At 43.6% G+C, this 18,098-nt stretch overlaps 1 protein-coding gene and 1 long non-coding RNA gene across 5 annotated transcripts in view; both read left to right on the forward strand.

Annotated features, from left to right (window-relative positions):
- The first annotated feature begins 7,111 nt into the window (after positions 1–7,111).
- LOC134215837 (uncharacterized) lies at positions 7,112–10,555 on the forward strand. The gene is made up of 4 exons (XR_009980327.1): positions 7,112–7,257; positions 7,326–8,058; positions 8,118–8,285; positions 9,151–10,555. It is a non-coding gene; the product is annotated as an uncharacterized LOC134215837 (long non-coding RNA).
- Positions 10,556–15,142: 4,587 nt separating this feature from the next.
- LOC134207732 (heat shock protein beta-1) overlaps positions 15,143–18,098 on the forward strand; it is a 68,059-nt gene continuing 65,103 nt past the window's right edge. For 2 of the 4 annotated variants that reach the window (XM_062683585.1, XM_062683584.1), the window contains exon 1: positions 15,147–15,745. In XM_062683585.1, the coding sequence (XP_062539569.1) occupies positions 15,561–15,745 (185 nt within the window). In that variant the 5' untranslated portion in view covers positions 15,147–15,560. Of the gene's footprint in view, positions 15,746–18,098 lie in introns of all 4 variants that reach the window. The other 2 variants (XM_062683582.1, XM_062683586.1) reach the window with 2 other exon arrangements.

The raw sequence follows: 18,098 nt of genomic DNA on the forward strand, positions 1-18,098 counted from the left end.
TCCTGAATAATAAGGAAAACTTCAACGATTTGAAGAAGTCCGTCAATAGTCTTAGAGGTCTATTGCGACTCCACCCTAGTAGCACACTTCAGTTCGATTTGGTTACAGCAACTCCAATGTGACTTGATTTGGTCGCATATGAGTCACAGTGACTGATATGTGACAAGCGTGCTACTCGAGCAGGGAGTCCGTGAGAATTCCCAATGGTGGATGAAGGCACCAGAAAAATTATAACTTTAATTGGAGCCAATTTTAGAAAGATGTGGATTATGAAAATCTTTCAGGAGCTCTGCGCATTTACTTGAAACATTGTGAACGACCAGAACTACCTATGATATTCTAAAAATCCTTAAAGTTCTGTTTCTAGAAGTTATTAGGCTTCCAGTAGCTCAGGATATGGATTTCAAGGATTCATTCATGAAGAGATTTTCATACGCTTCTAGGAATTGAAAAAAAAAACATTTCTCATACCTGGAATTCTTAGAGGAATGGTCTGGAAAGTCAGGGAAAGTCAGGGAATTTAATTCTTAAATTTGAGTCGACACCCTGTGGGGGCCCTCCTTAGCCGTGCGGTAAGACGCGCGGCTACAAAGCAAGACCATGCTGAGGGTGGCTGGGTTCGATTCCCGGTGCCGGTCTAGGCAATTTTCGGATTGGAAATTGTCTCGACTTCTCTGGGCATAAAAGTATCATCGTGCTAGCCTCATGATATACGAATGCAAAAATGGTAACCTGGCTTAGAAACCTCGCAGTTAATAACTGTGGAAGTGCTTAATGAACACTAAGCTGCGAGGCGGCTCTGTCCCAGTGTGGGGATGTAATGCCAATAAGAAGAAGAAGAAGAAGATGCACTGGCTAGAGCACTGCACTGGGTGATTACCAAGGTTTGGGAGGATGAGGTTCTGCCGCAGGAGTGGATGGAAGGTGTCGTGTGTCCCATTCACAAAAAGGGCGATAAGCTGGATTGTAGCAACTACCGCGCAATCACATTGCTGAACGCCGCCTACAAGGTACTCTCCCAAATTTTATGCCGCCGACTAACACCAATTGCAAGAGAGTTCGTGGGGCAGTACCAGGCGGGATTTATGGGTGAACGCTCTACCACAGACCTGGTGTTCGCAATACGTCAGGTATTGCAGAAATGCCGCGAATACAACGTGCCCACACATCATCTATTTATCGACTTCAAACCCGCATATGATACAATCGATCGGGACCAGCTATGGCAGCTAATGCACGAAAACGGATTTCCGGATAAACTGATACGATTGATCAAGGCGACGATGGATCGGGTGATGTGCGTAGTTCGAGTTTCAGGGGCATTCTCGAGTCCCTTCGAAACGCGTAGAGGGTTACGGCAAGGTGATGTTCTTTCGTGTCTGATATTCAATATCGCTTTGGAGGCAGTAATACGAAGGGCAGGGATTGACACGAGTGGTACGATTTTACGAAGTCCGTCCAGTTATTTGGTTTCGCCAACGACATTGATATCATGGCACGTAACTTTGAGAGGATGGAGGAAGTCTACATCAGACTGAAAAGCGAAGCTAAACGGATTGGACTAGTCATCAACACGTCGAAGACGAAGAACATGATAGGAAGAGGCTCAAGAGAGGTCAATGTAAGCCACCCACCACGAGTTTCTATCGGTGGTGACGAAATCGAGGTGGTTGAAGAATTCGTGTACTTGGGCTCACTGGTGACCGCCGATAACGATACCAGCAGAGAAATTCGAAGACGCATAGTGGCTGGAAATCGTACGTACTTTGGACTCCGCAAGACCCGATCGAGAAGAGTTCGCCGCCGTACCAAACTGACTATCTACAAAACGCTTATTAGATCGGTAGTTCTCTACGGACACGAGACCTGGACGATGCTCGTGGAGGACCAACGCTCACTTGGAGTTTTCGAAAGAAAAGTGCTGCGTACCAGTGGAGGAGGCGAATGAATCACGAGTTGCTAGAGCTGCTTGGAGAACCATCCATCCTTCACACCACGAAAATCGGACGACTGTGGTGGGCCGGGCACGTAGCCAGAATGTCGCACAGTAACCCGGTGAAAATGGTTCTCGACAACGATCCGACGGACACAAGAAGGCGAGGTGCGTGCGTAGCAAAGTAGAACGATCAGGTGGAAAATGACTGCGGACCCTCAGTAGACTGCGTGGTTGGCGACGTGTAGCCATGGACCGAGCCGAATGGAGAAAACTCTTATATACCGCACAGGACACTTCGGCCTCTCTCTGAATAAATAATAAAGAAGTCTGAATAAATAATAAATAATAATAATAAAACAGCTCACACATTTCAAACCTTCGGTCAATCTGTCTTAGGGCAAGGCGAAGGATGCAACGAGCCCGAATCGAAGAGGTTCTTTGGGCAAGGAAACTGGCCCTTAACATGGCCATTAGTAGCAGCAAGATAGCGTGTTACGACAACGTATGCTAAAACGCCGATCAGAGGGGGCTCTACAACATCTGAACGGCCTCCAGATGTGTTGGCACGAGTTTTCGAGGTACAAGTCCCTGGGCTCCTGCAACACACGACACTGTGAGTGCGGCTGAAATGATGGTACCGACCAAGGTATCTAAAATGGAGGTAATACAATATGTCAAATTACCCAATCGTCCATATTGGAAAAGCTGGCCGGTTTGTTTTGATAGCAAACACAAGCAAGCCACGAAAATGCAACAACGCCCATGCGTCGTTTTTCTTTTGTGAGTCACGTCAATTTAGTTTTAAATTGTTTATACTGGCACTGTTTAATATCGAACCAAACATTTTGTTGAAAAAGATCGTAACATATATTTTAATACCATCTATCTTATCTCCAGAAGACAAAAAGCAAGTATAACATCAATATTTCATGTCTGAGCAGATGCCTTGATTTCCTTGGGGCTTCCAAGTTTCGCCGTGCCCGCAAAAAGATGTCCAGATTTCCAACCGCTTGTAATCGAGTGGAAATCGGTGTACAACAACATCTCCCAGATGTTTTATAATCTTGTTTCCACATCTAAAATAAGAAAAATATGCTCGAATCCATTCGAAACTAGTTCATCGTTAATACTTACAGTTCGACAACAACCATATTTTCGAATGATTGCGCGACGCAAACACCTCGATGGGAACGATGGAAACCGAGGTGTGCAGTAATATAAACAAGACGCCTAGCCAGCCACCCAGTTTGGTAAGTGGCTGGCTGTCATTTTCCAACCCCCTCTCAAATACCTCTGCCCGCACCCAGTGACTGCTTAGATTACCGTACCTAGAGCTCAAGATACCTTGGTACCGACAACAAACAAAGCTCCAGGGCCTGGTGATGCAAATATGTACATAGGGGAAATGTTCCGATCTCCATCTCACTGAAGATATATTCGAAACAAGGAAATACTGCACCAATTTCGTCGCTTCTTTCGTAAACATGCGTGCTCACTGTTGAAAAAAAATCACAAGGATAAGAAACAAATCAAATTCCTTTTCATTGCGTTGTTTTTGATGGGATGAAATTGGTAGCTATGAGATGAAGTGCCGAACCGTTCCCCTATTTCAATTAAAAAAACTGCGTGTAGAAAGTTCAGTTTTCTTAAGGCGAATATCTTTGACGGCGACCCAAAAGTAAATGGATTTTATGGTCCACCACTTAGTACATTAGGACACAATAACCTCCTTTTTGCCTTTCTCGTACAACTAAGTTGTACCGAAAGGCTATCATTTCACTCCGAAAACGAACTTTTTATAGAAGCCTATGAGACCCATAGTATTATATACCAATCGACTCAGCTCGACGAGCTGAGCACATGTCTGTCTGTCCGTGTGTATGTATGTGTGTATGTGTGTGTGTATGTGTGTGCACAAAAGCTATAAAAAACATTAGACAACTTTTCGTATAGTAATCCTTAACCGATTTTCTCGCAACAAGTTTTATTCGACAGGGAACAAAGCATTGTTCACTTGTCATAAGACGAGTTTATACAATCCCATTGAATTCCACCACTTAATTGTATCTTGACAGATACGTATTTCCACCTCAACAGTAAGGCCGTCTTCAGTGTCGTCGTCAAGTCGAGTCAAGTACAAGACACTGAAGACGGCCTTACTGTTGAGGTCGAAATACGTATCTGTCAAGATACAATTAAGTGGAGGAATTCAATGGGATTGTATAAACTCGTCTTATGACAAGTGAAGACATTCCACTAAAAAGCTCAAAATAATTTTCTTATCAAAGCATTGTTGATCACTATTGAATTTTATAACGATCGGTCATTGCATTTAAAAGTTATGACGAAAATGGTACATCGGACCATATGAACCCCATATAAGGTTGGTGTCTTAACTAAATGCGAGAAAGGCACCACCAACGATAGGTGGATTAATCTGGTTTTTCATTCATATCAGACAATGTGCCACAGAGGAAGTCCATATCTTAAAGCGTTCAATTTAATCGGTCGTTTATGAGGCACTATGGAGAATCGATTTTCCTGACCAATGTAATATAAAGCCTTTTAAGTTTTATCGTGCCCCAAATAAAGGACATTCACCGAATGAAAACTTTGCGTCTAGTCGGTAGCGGGAAATTAATTATTACTACTGGCGACACTTGGACGGTATCGTGGCGTTCACCTATTCCAAACACGTTGTAGACTACCTATAGCTTGTCCGTTATTTATGCAGTGTGCAAGGGTGGTAATAACTATCACGGGCTATATCATATGTTTTATACTTTGTATTTTATCGTTGTGAATGTCAGTGCAACATCCAAGTGAAAGATAAAGTATGTTTCGAATTAGAGCAAAACAGCCCAAATCCATTCTCGATTTAAAAACCATGTCTCAGCTCCATCTACTGTTGACTCTGTAATTGTTGTATCTCTATGCGAATGGCCTTATGTTTTTTGCATAAAAGATGGTGTCGACATTTTGTTTTTTCACTTCTTTCTTTCTGCCCGTCGGATTATTGTCGAGAGCATCACCGGATTATTGTCCACCATTTTGTTATTCCCGGCCTACTCTAAAACGAAACTTCCCGTAATCCTCTGCGCGCTTCAAAAGGACTCTAGAATGCCTTTGAAACTCTAACAACTATGCTCATCACCTGATCCATCGTCCTCCAGGTTTATCCGTAATTCCGTTGTAGTGCATTAGCTGCCGATCGATTGGGTGTGGGTAGTCGCCGATCAACTCGATAATATCAACGAGTTCGCGTGCGCAAGGCAAAATATCAGTGATGAGGAACTAAAACTGAACCTTCGGAAGCTCCACCGGCTGTTCGAGTCGAAGACAAGACCAGAACGCTTTTATCAGGCGGGTGGTGGGAAGCGAGAAGACTGACAAAGGTGTCCAAACCGATGCCTTCTCTTTTCTTGGAGGAGCGACTATGGAGGCGATTGATTTTGCCCTGACGGCGAGGAATGAGGAAAAGACTGTGCTTAATCCCAAACGGCTCAGGCAGCAATCGTATGGACGGAGCAGATCGGAGTGCAGAGGAGCCCGACGGGCGTCGACCCGAGAAGGCGACTTTTGGACCCAAAAAGGTTAAAAAGCACCAACAAGTCGCTAGGCCGCTAGACGGTACCAGCCGGTCGGAGCCATCGGCACGAGGGACCGACAATCCCGGGCAACTGTAGGGCAAAGCGGAAGTCGAGCGCACCTTGACCCGCAAAGAAAGTTAAGGATAGATGCGATACCTTGTTGGTGAAAGTTGCCAAGGATAAGTACGCCGAAGTTCTTAAATCGACATGGGCGATCGAAAAGATTTCTGCGCTGGGTCAGGACTTGCGAAGCGTCAGACGCACCAAGACCGATAAAATGATTGGTTCTGAAACGCGAAGCGCAAGCTAACGGGATGGAATATAGGAAGCTGGCCCAAGAGGCCTGGGTGACGGCGCCGCGGTGAGGTCGATTGGGGTGGAAGTGACCCTCCCGTGCAAGCAACTGGACGAGGTCACGAACGCGGACGGCGTCGTCTCTGCCGTCAGAAAGCAGTGCATTACGGTCGAGAAGATCTCTTTGGCACGCAGGTAATCTACCGTAGGTTACCGGTTGCGGAGGCCAAAAAGGTCATGGAGGGAGGGAAGTTGAAGATCGCCTGGTCAGTTACTGGACATTAAGCCGCCTTTTTAGTAGACAGGTGCTATCGCCGCTTAGAGTCAGGGGCCAGGCATTGCATATCTTCTGATCACAGGATATTATCTTTGCTTGTGTAAAGATATTATCCCTAATCAAAGAGCACTCTGGAAATCTATTATCATTTGAGCATTTGATGATGATCCCGATAGCCAGCGCGGTTCGGAAATTGTTCACGTTGCGAGGGCGTTGCTACAAAAAAGCAGTGAAAAAATGTTTCTCCATGGCGAACATTGCACTTTGTTTACTGAGCAGATAGTTAACTAAGATCGATATACGACTGTAAGGGCCCAGACCGTAGCAACCTGTGTCGTCGTTGTGGTGACTGGTGAGGAATGGCACAAGGCGCAGCAATGCGATAAGGCACCAAAGTGCCTCATCTGTGTCAGCAAAAAGCAAGCCATTGTCCCATGTCCCATAACGTGGAGACAAACAACAAGAAGCCGTGCCAGTAACACAGCTGAATCTTAACCACTGTGCATCTGCTCAGCAGTTGTGGCAGTCAGTCTCGTAGTCGAGGACCGATGTCACTTCCTGTCCGATCCGTACAACGTCCCTGTCGATAACGGCAAATGGGTGGCGGACGGGTATATGATGCCGGCTATTTGCACGAATGTGAAGGGCAGATATTTAAACATCACGAGACACCTTTCATAGAAATTGAAAAATTTCAGTACAGTGCCCGTTCGATTATTGCAAAATATTTACATTGCATCTAACGAATGGCATTCGATAATTGCAACAACTGACAGATACCAAATCGAATGTCAAAAAAGCGAAGGGGCATATCAATGTTTATTTTTATCAGTACCCATCAAAGTGGTTTCAACGAATCGACGGATTGCATGTATGTAAATAATAGATTGCATAATTCCTTAATGATTTACGATTTCTTAGGCTTTGATAGCAAAAATTGTAAACGATCAGCAACAATAAGATGTGGTCAAGGGGTAAACCACTCGGCACAATGTGCCGTGGGCACACTTCGGCACATTTTTGGCACGTCTGGGCACCCTTCTTTACGATTTCCTGTTTTGACAGCTGGGTTGTCATGAAAGTGTCAAAGCGTAAAACATCAATCCATCAGATGTTTATAACTCCATCAAACGCAATTCAGTGGAATTGCGACGGAAATGGTAAGATTCACCGAAAATTTATGGGATAACTACAAGCTACAATAATATACTTTATTCTCCACTTTCAGATTATTTAGAACCTTGTACATATACGGAAAAACACCATCAATCAACGCGCCCGCCCAGCAGTATAAACAAACCCTCTACAAAATCCGATGCTGGCCGCCAACTCCAGTAACCTGAAACAAATCTATCGTTTCATAGAAAAACGCAGAATTTGCCATTTTACCCAATGCAATATTATCCTGTCTCGCATCGGCATTATCTTCAGCAAAAGTATTTCTCAACAGCATAGCCCACAAATTGCCGTATCACTCTCGAGTTTCAATCCGTTGGCGTCCTCTGGGACGAGCAGTAATGGAAATGCTAGTACCACTGTGGCGACACCTCCAGCATACTTTTCATCGGTAGTGCCAGCGGATGGTTCATGTGCGCTATATTTCAATTCTGCAAACTGCAAAACTGGAAGGTAAATGTTCACTAGGATCACCTGATGCGCCTCGACCGGATCACGTCAGAACGCAGAACATATTTAAGAAACGTAGGAGCGTTTTTTGGCTTAAGAAGTTTCTACAGTTGTGTCCTATCATGAAGATTTGATAGACACCGCCATTGATTCTAGGACAGGTAATAATTGCACGTCGCCTAGTATGCAGTCTACAAAGGGGCCGTGAATCGTCTCCCAGATCGTTCAACTTTGCTCGTTGCGCATTGCATTTTTTCATGGCCGTCAGATCGCCATCAAGAACCATCTTCGCTGGCTTAAAACATGGAAGAAAAAGCCCGTAATAATCTATTCTGGTAAGTTTTTATATATTTATTTTAAAATAATTTGCTTTTCATCTCTTATTTCTATTTAGCCACAGCCACTTTATAAAGCTCTAAAACGACTGTAGAAAAATTTGGATGGGATGCCACACAGTCACGACTTTCTCCACTGAGTAATACGGTTAAAAGGATGCAACCACTTTTAATAAGGATTGGATTATCGATGTCCCGAAAATCCAAGAGTGTACAAAGGACGCAACGTAAGTACCTGCTTAGTAAGAAATTAAACAATCAAACGATTTTCCCAACATATTCGATTCCAAACGGAATATTTCTAGAATCCCTTAGAATAGATTCAAAAGAATTAATTCTGGCTTCAGACCAAAATCCTCTGTAGATTCCGAACGCAATCTTTGGGGATTTCGCAAATAACTCTCCGGTAATTAACGAGATTTTTAGGAGTTCCTTTATGGATTGCGAGCGAAATTCTCTGAGAATTCTAAGCGGGTTAGTTTAGGAATTAGTTTGGGTATTCAGAGCAGAATTATTTAAGGATTATAAACGGAAATTCAGAACAAAATTCTTTTGGGGATTCCGGGTGGTCTGGCGGTTTACACCACCTGAACTACTTTGTAGAAGACAACAACTTTGAAAATCGTATAGGTTATGATATATCCACCACATTTAGACGTCGCACATATGCTAGCCCCGCAAACAATAAACGCCCAAGCTGTTGTTCAAAATACAACGCGTGCATGCTCGTGTTACAAAAGTTGGCGCGCGTTCTGAAGAGCAAAAATACCCAGAGGATTCCGTCTGGGAACCCCAAATACGATTCGATTCGAAATTCTAGGATTGAGCTCGAAATTCAAAAATAATTTTGTTTGAACTGCTAAAGAATGAACATTCCATTTGAAATGGTATCAAGAAGGTTTCGCCGAGGGTTCCGCTTGCAACTCCGGGATGCAATAATAAATGACGTTTCGGACGATGTATTCGTTGATAAATGAAATAGCAAATATGGAATCAGTCATCTCACTAAACAAATCCTCGTACCTTTTTTGTTGTATCTGTTGTATTTGTATTTGCGATTGAAGCTGATATTTTTATTGTTTTTCTTTAAAGGTCGTTGCATCGCTGTCTTTTAAGCTCTTTATGGCAATTCTTCAGTACTGCAGTCTAAGGAAATAGTTATCCTCGATAGCAATCAGATCCATCAGCGCTAAAAGGATTGCTCATTTTAGTTTCGGCATGATTATCTGGGATCTAGCACCCACTCTGATCTCAGCGCTGGAAGCTTCGCGGTTCAGCGGCAGTACCTTTGTACGACTGGGAGATAACGACGAAGGAGTATGGTACAAACAAGAACGCCGATGAGCATATAACCATTTTTGATGGAAACGTTAAGATGTTTTAAATGGAGAAAAAAGAAAACATAATTTAATTTAATAAAAATCCATTCCACTAAAAAGCTCCTTATAATTTTCTTTTTAAAATAAGTTCGATTAAATGTATATTTTATTAGGTTACATATCAAATGCAAATGAAACATAAAGCGGCCGTACACATATTACGTAAGCACTTATGGATGGAGGGAGTCGGTTTCTTACGCATTGTATTAATAAAAAACCTTTGGATGAAAGAAATCTTACATAAGGGGAGGGGGTGTAGAAAACCCAGAAAACATGCTTACGTAATAAGTGTACGATCTGGCGTTCAGTTCTTCAAATTGGGGTGTAAGAGGTCAATGAATTGGGTTGTTTAGGGGTATATATGTTTTTACATATTCTGAATCTGCATTAAAAACTGAGCCTAACCCCAATTTTTCAGAATTTTTGGAGCCCCGGAACTATTTTTAATTTTCATTTTAAATTTGTATGGGACTAAAAATTTGTTCTTATGCTGCATGGGTCAACTGTCATTGTATGAATGTTAGTGTCATTCTATCGATTGAAATGGCTTATTGTTTGCTGTATAAAAATGTAAATAAAAGGTTTACAAACAAAATAAAAATATGTTGGAGATCAGCAAATCATGCTCTTTATGTTAAACTATAAAAAACCTCATATTTTTCTTGGCTAAACAACCCAATTCCAATGCTTGCCTGAGTCGGTGGCGGAAAGGTACGAATTACGCGTTTATTTCACATGATGTGCGGAGATACAGGGCGTCGGCAGACCCTTCTTATATCTGCGCTTACATTTGTGGGTGAAGCGATTCGATCGAGAGCACATAACACGTCCAAAACAGTGCTTCATGTCGGCCTGGGGCTGGTTCGAGTTGTAATACCGTTCAGATGATGTTACCGTTCATGATAATCTAGTTCTTGGCGGCATCTTTGATCTGGAGCTGCGTACCGATGAACGGTACGTAGCTCGGGGTCGTGTAGTTCCCCTGGTAATCGGCAATGATTTTAACCTGTCGTGTTGGAACACACCGACGGAACATGAAATCACTGTAAATGTATATTTTTCTCCGGAATAAACATCTTTTTCTTCACTTCCTCCTTTTTTGTTGGAGCTATTTGCCCGTTGAAATCCATCAGTAATGTTAGTTATTCCTGTAGAGTAGAATAAAGACGGATATCAGCATATTCACCAATATACGGTACAAGGATTTTGAAGCTTACATGGGAAGGAACAGGGCCTAGTAGTTTCCGCTGGTCCGGTTGGTGATCCATTTAAAAATTTCCAAAATTTCCGACGCGTGGTAAATAAACATAAACAATATATTACCGTGATGCCGATTTATCATTAAATCCAGTGCTGCCAAAAACAATATTATTTTTATTTCGGCACATGTCGGCACACTTCAGGGCACAGTGGGCACAGTTAGTCTTTTTGGAAGTGTGCCGAGTGGCTTACCCCTTGGATGTGGTTCTCTTTCAGCTCAATCTAAAATGGATGCAAACAACAAAGCATCCGGCACTGGTTCATTCGGAACAACGGAAAAGCCTTGAATCATGTGCCAGGCGCAGCTTCGGCCCCAGTTCACCAAGAAAATGTTGTTGTGATAATATCGAATGGTTTCAATAAAAGGTGCAATGCGCTGTTTAATAAAAAATAACAGATGCCTCTATATTTCTTTAATTTAGGGGTCATGTTTGTATCGGAAAAGGTATACATATATGCATATGTACATTGCATATATCTTATACATATTATTGTACTTATCTAATTGAAGTAAAGTCTAATCTAATAATAAGCTAATAATTGAAGTAAAGTGTTAAAAGTTTACCTTGAAGTTATTGCATTGCTCCAATTATGGCTTACAACATTACCGGATATGCAAAACTGTTGGTATCCTTAATTAGTTAGCTTAATTATCCATTAACGACGCAGCGGAGAACAACGTCGGGTATATGGGTCGAAGTCGACGGAACGATTGGTTCGACGAAGAGTGCAGACAGATTCTGGAGGAGAAGGACGCAGCGCGGGCGGTTGCGCTGCAGCAAGGTACCCGGCAGAACGTGGAACGTTATAGACGGAAGCGGAGACAGCAGACCCGCCTTTTTTCAGGAGAAGAAACGCCGCCTGGAAGAAGCGGAGTGCGAGGAGATGGAACAGCTGTGCCGTTCTCAAGATACACGCAAGTTCTATCAGAAGCTCAACGCATCCCGCAAAGGCTTCGTGCCGCGAGCCGAAATGTGCCGGGATAAGGATGGGAGCATCTTGACGGACGAACGTGTGGTGATCGAAAGGTGGAAGCAGCACTACGAGGAACATCTGAATGGCGCTGAGAGTACAGGCAGTGAAAGTCAAGGCAGCGGAGGAGATGACTACGTCAGTTCAGCGGACGATGGAAGCCAACCAGCCCCCACCTTGAGGGAAGTTAAGGATGCCATTCAACAGCTAAAGACCAATAAAGCAGCTGGTAAGGATGGTATCGGAGCTGAGCTCATCAAGATGGGCCCGGAAAAGCTGGCCACTTGCCTGCACAAACTGATAGTCAGAATCTGGGAAACCGAACAGCTACCGGAGGAGTGGAAGGAAGGGTTATATGCCCCATCTACAAGAAAGGCGACAAACTGGAGTGTGAGAACTTTCGAGCGATCACCATCCTTAATGCCGCCTACAAAGTGATATCCCAGATCATCTTCCGTCGTCTGTCACCATTAGTGAACGAGTTCGTGGGAAGTTATCAAGCCGGCTTCGTTGACGGCCGCTCGACAACGGACCAGATCTTTACTGTACGGCAAATCCTTCAAAAATGCCGTGAATACCAGGTCCCAACGCACCATCTGTTCGTTGATTTCAAGGCGGCATACGACAGTATAGACCGCGTAGAGCTATGGAAAATTATGGACGAGAACAGCTTCCCTGGGAAGCTTACCAGACTGATCAGAGCAACGGTGGATGGTGTGCAAAACTGTGTGAAGATTTCGGGCGAACACTCCAGTTCGTTCGAATCGCGCCGGGGACTAAGACAAGGTGATGGACTTTCGTGCCTGTTGTTCAACATTGCGCTAGAAGGTGTCATGCGGAGAGCCGGGTGTAACAGCCGGGGTACGATTTTCAACAGATCCAGTCAATTTATTTGCTTCGCGGATGACATGGACATTGTCGGCCGAACATTTGCAAAGGTGGCAGAACTGTACACCCGCCTGAAACGTGAAGCAACAAAAGTTGGACTGGTGGTGAATGCGTCAAAGACAAAGTACATGCTTGTGGGCGGAACCGAGCGCGACAGGGCCCGCCTGGGAAGCAGTGTTACGATAGACGGGGATACCTTCGAGGTGGTCGAGGAATTCGTTTACCTCGGATCCTTGCTAACGGCTGACAACAACGTTAGTCGTGAAATACGAAGGCGCATCATCTGTGGAAGTCGGGCCTACTACGGGCTCCAGAAGAAACTGCGGTCGAAAAAGATTCGCCACCGCACCAAATGTGTCATGTACAAGACGTTAATAAGACCGGTAGTCCTCTACGGACATGAAACATGGACAATGCTCGAGGAGGACTTGCAAGCACTCGGAGTATTCGAGAGACGGGTGCTTAGGACCATCTTTGGCGGTGTGCAAGAAGACGGTGTGGCGGCGAAGAATGAACCATGAGCTCGCCCAACTCTACGGCGAACCCAGTATCCAGAAGGTAGCTAAAGCCGGAAGGGTACGATGGGCAGGACATGTTGCAAGAATGCCGGACGGCAACCCTGCAAAGATGGTGTTCGCTTCCGATCCGGCAGGTACGAGACGGCGTGGAGCGCAGCGAGCGAGATGGGCAGACCAGGTGCAGAACGACTTGGCGAGCGTGGGGCGTATCCGAGGATGGAGAGATGCGGCCTCGAACCGTGCATTGTGGCGTCAAATTGTTGATTCAGTGTTATCTGTTTAGATGTTAACTAAATAAATGAAATGATGAATCCTTAATTAGTTGATTTTTGTATCTATTTTTGATGTTTTTTGTGATTATTAATGCAAATTTTCAGAGAAATAGAAAATGATGTTTTTTCAACTAGCTTTTGAATTTTTTTATGCATTACCATTGGAAAGTCCCCCGCCTCAAATGACAGACCGATATTTTGACATCTGAAAGTGACGGTTATCTGCTTTTTAATTGCAACACGTTGCAATAATCGAACTTGCAATTAAAAAGCGTTGCAATAATCGGTCTTGCAATAATCGAACGGGCACTGTACTGCTTTTGAGTCTGAACCATCTGAATGGTAACAAAAGGTGTCAACGAGCTAGCAATTTGTAACTGCTGCAGGTATCTTCAAGGGAAATAAGAATTATTAAGCTTGAAAGCGAAATCCAACGTTGGGCGCCAATGTGATCGTTCGTTCATGCAAACACTCTAGAGAAGTGCACCCACTGGCATAAGCGCCACCCTCGTCACCTTAAAATAGTTACGCTAACCGTTCAATAACTGCAACATGCTTGAGTTTCAGTTAGCTCATACCATTCAAGAACTGCAACGCATTTCAGATGCTAAATGGTATACACAATAAAAGTGCATCTGATTGTGCAGCCTGTCAGTGCGTTTGACATCGTTTTGAAGTTTAGCGGTCCGATAACTGCAAAACTGTTGCAATTATCGTATTGTATTTAAAAAGCATTGCAATTAAATGACTGACTTATGGAATCGTTTTGATTTTTGTTTTTAATGATGATTGTTTTGTCTTTACTTATCAGCATACAATAAGAATTATATAAAAAAGTTTTTTTACAATGCTACGGAAATGCTGCTCATGATAGAATTAGAGGCGAAAGTAAAAATTTGATAGTTCCGTTAGGATACGGCAGGCATGAAGAATGTTTTATAGAACTGGATTTGAAAGCGAGTGGAGGGCAATATTTGTGGTGGGATAAGTCTCACGAACTTTTTTCTGCAAAACTCCCGTATAAAGAGGGAGGAAAGAGTATCAGTGTGGAAGCTGATATCTCTCCATTGGCTTAGAAAGGATGGCCACTTTGTAATCTAAACGATGAATTGATGTGTACCAGGCGGATTAATACATAAATATCTAAATAACGACAACCAACCAAATCAAAAATTTGATTTGGAATGTATGTATGAACTGTTTCTAAGCAAATATGGCTCTATCACAACCTTACTCTATTTCTCTATTTCTAACTTCTTCGTCATCGTTTGGCTTGGATCACAAATATGGAACAATATGTAGGAGGCTCTAAATTGTTCCTTAATCGGAACTCGTCCGACGACAACAGCCCAGAGCATGCAGCAGGTAACCGTTGCACGATCGCATTGATGTGCGGCTCGCAACCACGCACTCGAATGATTCAAATTACTACGATGACGATCAATCTGAAACCTGCTAACCGACACTTGGTCCACGTGGGCGACAACAGTCCATGATTCAGATCGTCGTTGTTGTCGCTTGGTTCAGTATTTCAATCCTTTTAAAGACAACAGAGCTCTTGATGAATCTGCTGTACTGTGTTTGATTCACAATCTGTATTATGAGGTAATTCAGATAGAACACGCAAGTTCTTTCTAGAATTTTACACTCGAACGAACGTTTTTTTTCGTCGGGTTGCCGCTTTACTCTCCGCTCTCCGATTTTTCGCGAGAGAAGCTCCCGACTCTCGTGCTTTCGCGACGCTCACCCATTCAAATCCCCTTTTCATTGTGAACCTCATGCATCGAACAGCGACCGGTCAATCGAATAAAAGCGTTCGCTTCACGCGCAGAGCAATTCAGTCGCAGAAGAGAGTTTCCCGTATCGGTATCCCGTACCCTACACAGCCAGACCAATCGGATTCGATTGAACAGAGAAGTACAGAGTGTGAAGCTAGTGCAATAAAAAAATCGCAAGCAGTGTGAGTTCGTGCAGCGAAAAAGAAGGAAAGTGTGACCTTGCCCCTTGACAAACAGTAGCACACTTCTGATAGCATCGATTTGAAACCTTGAGGTTGTGAGTTTCGGTGAAAGTGAGAGCTCCGTTCGTTCGAAACGGAAAGTGATTGATTTTTGACAGCCCTCAATCGACGTCGTGTGATTGTTGTTATCAGCACTGTCAGGGTGCCTGTATTTCGCTACTAAAAAAACAACAACAAAAGCCCCCCGGTGAAAATGGCCGACAGTGCAAACAAGCGCAACATTCCGATCAAGCTCGGAGACTTCAGCGTGATCGATACGGAGTTCGCCAGCATCCGCGAGCGGTTCGACTCCGAGATGCGAAAGATGGAGGAGGAGATGTCCAAATTTAGATCGGAACTGATGAACCGCGAGTCCAACTTCTTCGAGACGACCTCGAGGTAAGACGATTTTACTTCTTTTTCTCCCAAGCTCCCACAATGTCATTCGAGATTCAGTTCAGTGCGTCTGGATGTCGAAACAAACAATAGAGAGCGAGGAGCTCTTTGATAGGTCCGGATGAAAATTTCGACTCCTTTTCCAATGAATCCCTTCCCAAATATTCAAACCGGAGTGAAAGAGTGTCAGAGTGAATGAGTTTCGCATGAAGAAGAAGAAATGTCGGGAATGTGAAATATCGGGAAATTTTTCGGGATGCTAAAATTAGAATCAAGTCAGAGTCTCGCGTTCTGGTGTCTCTGATGCGCTAACAAAAAGTGACTCGTCTCCCAAAGCGGTCGGGACCGTCAGCCGCGGAGCATTTTATATTTATTATGCAAATGAGCAGGAGTAAATACAAGTCGAGAAGCATCGCAGTCGCGACGCGAGATGATTTGTGGCCTCTGGCTGACATCTGCGAACACTTTTGATGAATTTCGCGTGTCCCGTTGGAGGCTGACGGGTGGAATGCGACCCAAGTGGACCGCCAGAGGGGAAAGTTTCCACTGGTTGGAAATATGACGTCATTTTTGGGGGAAATTTCGATGGTAGCGCAAGAGCATCATGCTGCGTGGCGTCATTGAGGAAGGCGAAGAAGGGTGCGTTGAGAATGAGTCATGATTCGCGTTCGCTCTCTTGGCTCTATTCGCGTCGAAGAATGGATGGAACAGTGCGGTGTGGAGCTGGAGTGGAGTTTTCGTTTCGTGTATTCCCATGCACGTGTGGAGTGAAACAATTGGTGCTTTGTTTTGACGCTGGTGTCATTTGCGTTTGTCTATCGCAGTTACTGAGAGGTGGTATGTGGATAAGGAATGCATATTGTTAATGGTTCTTATCTTGATGAAGTGGGTTAATTGAGTTGCGTTGCAATCCTGGGATCGTCAAGCAAAATTTCACATTGTAAATGAGGTGGTTATGATTTTCAACGTTGTTAAGGATGGGATAAACAATGAAGTGCTTTATAATTGAAATCGCTAGTTGACTGCGATAATGAAATGAATGTTGAATAATATTGAGAGTTGAATCACATTCAGAATGCACATCTAATAAGAAGAAGGATAAAGGATGTCCCACGTCAAGTGACTTTGTAGCTTCGTACCACTCCAGGACAACCTTTGAATAGTGGCACAAATCTAGATCCGGCCAAACATCGAGAAACCCTCGTGTTGCTTTAATAGAGGAAGCAGACGCTTCTATAGACACTCCTTGAGATAGATCTCCCCGTTAACAGTCCCGGTAGTCACGAACTGCGCACTTCGTTTACCACATGAGCACATCGCATGCAAAATCATGTATTTCTTGGGAAATTTTGAAAGTTTCTGCTTCCTTACTTCCTTTGAAACATCAAACTTTTGCTAGGCGGTAAAGCACAGTAGCCCCGGAAGCTGACGGAAGTCCGCCTTGACGTAAGAGTCATCATCCATGGTGAGACAATGAGGCTTCGTCAGCATCTGGGTGTACAGTTTCCGGGCTTATGACTGTCCCGCCGTATTTCGCCGTTCATCACGATTTGGAGCCTTTTGCAGATTGTATTTATTCAGTCCTTCCCGGTCTGGCTCTCTGAACGAAAGATGAAAACAAATCTTATCCTTTCTGTGTGCGTGCAAGAGAAAGAAAATTAAACGTCAGCAAGCGTTATTCGGATTCCGTTTGAAAAGTTGGTCTTGATCACTAATAGAACATCCAATCTGACCACATTTCTTCTTCCGTTCGATGCTCAAAGTTTCGTATTTACTGCACGATTCCTTTGCATTTTTTGGGTGATGCCTTTTTTTTTCATTTTTTTTAAAAACTGACAGTTATAAATATTCAGTGGGAACAATGCACTCTAAACTACTTCAGCCCGAAATTCTAAGAGAAAATACTCATCGGTTAATTTTCTACGTTTTTCCCGGTTTGCAATTTGATATGGGACACGCCAGAGTGTATGTAATTAAGAGTGGCGACATGTGCCGCATTTGACAGGTCTCCTGCTCGTTTGGAACACGATTTTGTATGGGAATGACAGATGAATTTTGTTCCAATTCTGACAGTGTCGCCACTCTTAATTACATACACTCTAGGACACGCTTTAGATAAAAGTGGTAAGTTTTTCAAGGCAAGATCATGATAGGGTGTGACCCACCAAATGGAACATTTACCCTGAAATTAGTGTGCTAAAAGCTTTTCCGCCAATTTTGATAATCTCCGAACAGCCCGGTTGGCCCGGTGATCGATATTTCAAAGGTGAAATCCACTTAAAAGATGAAACGATGCATAACTTTGAATCAAAAAATCATACAATTGAAAACGTATTGAAATTTTTTGGATCGTTGT

Source organism: Armigeres subalbatus, chromosome 1 (assembly GCF_024139115.2).
Source record: "Armigeres subalbatus isolate Guangzhou_Male chromosome 1, GZ_Asu_2, whole genome shotgun sequence".
In the NCBI taxonomy this organism is placed as follows: Eukaryota; Metazoa; Arthropoda; class Insecta; order Diptera; family Culicidae; genus Armigeres; species Armigeres subalbatus.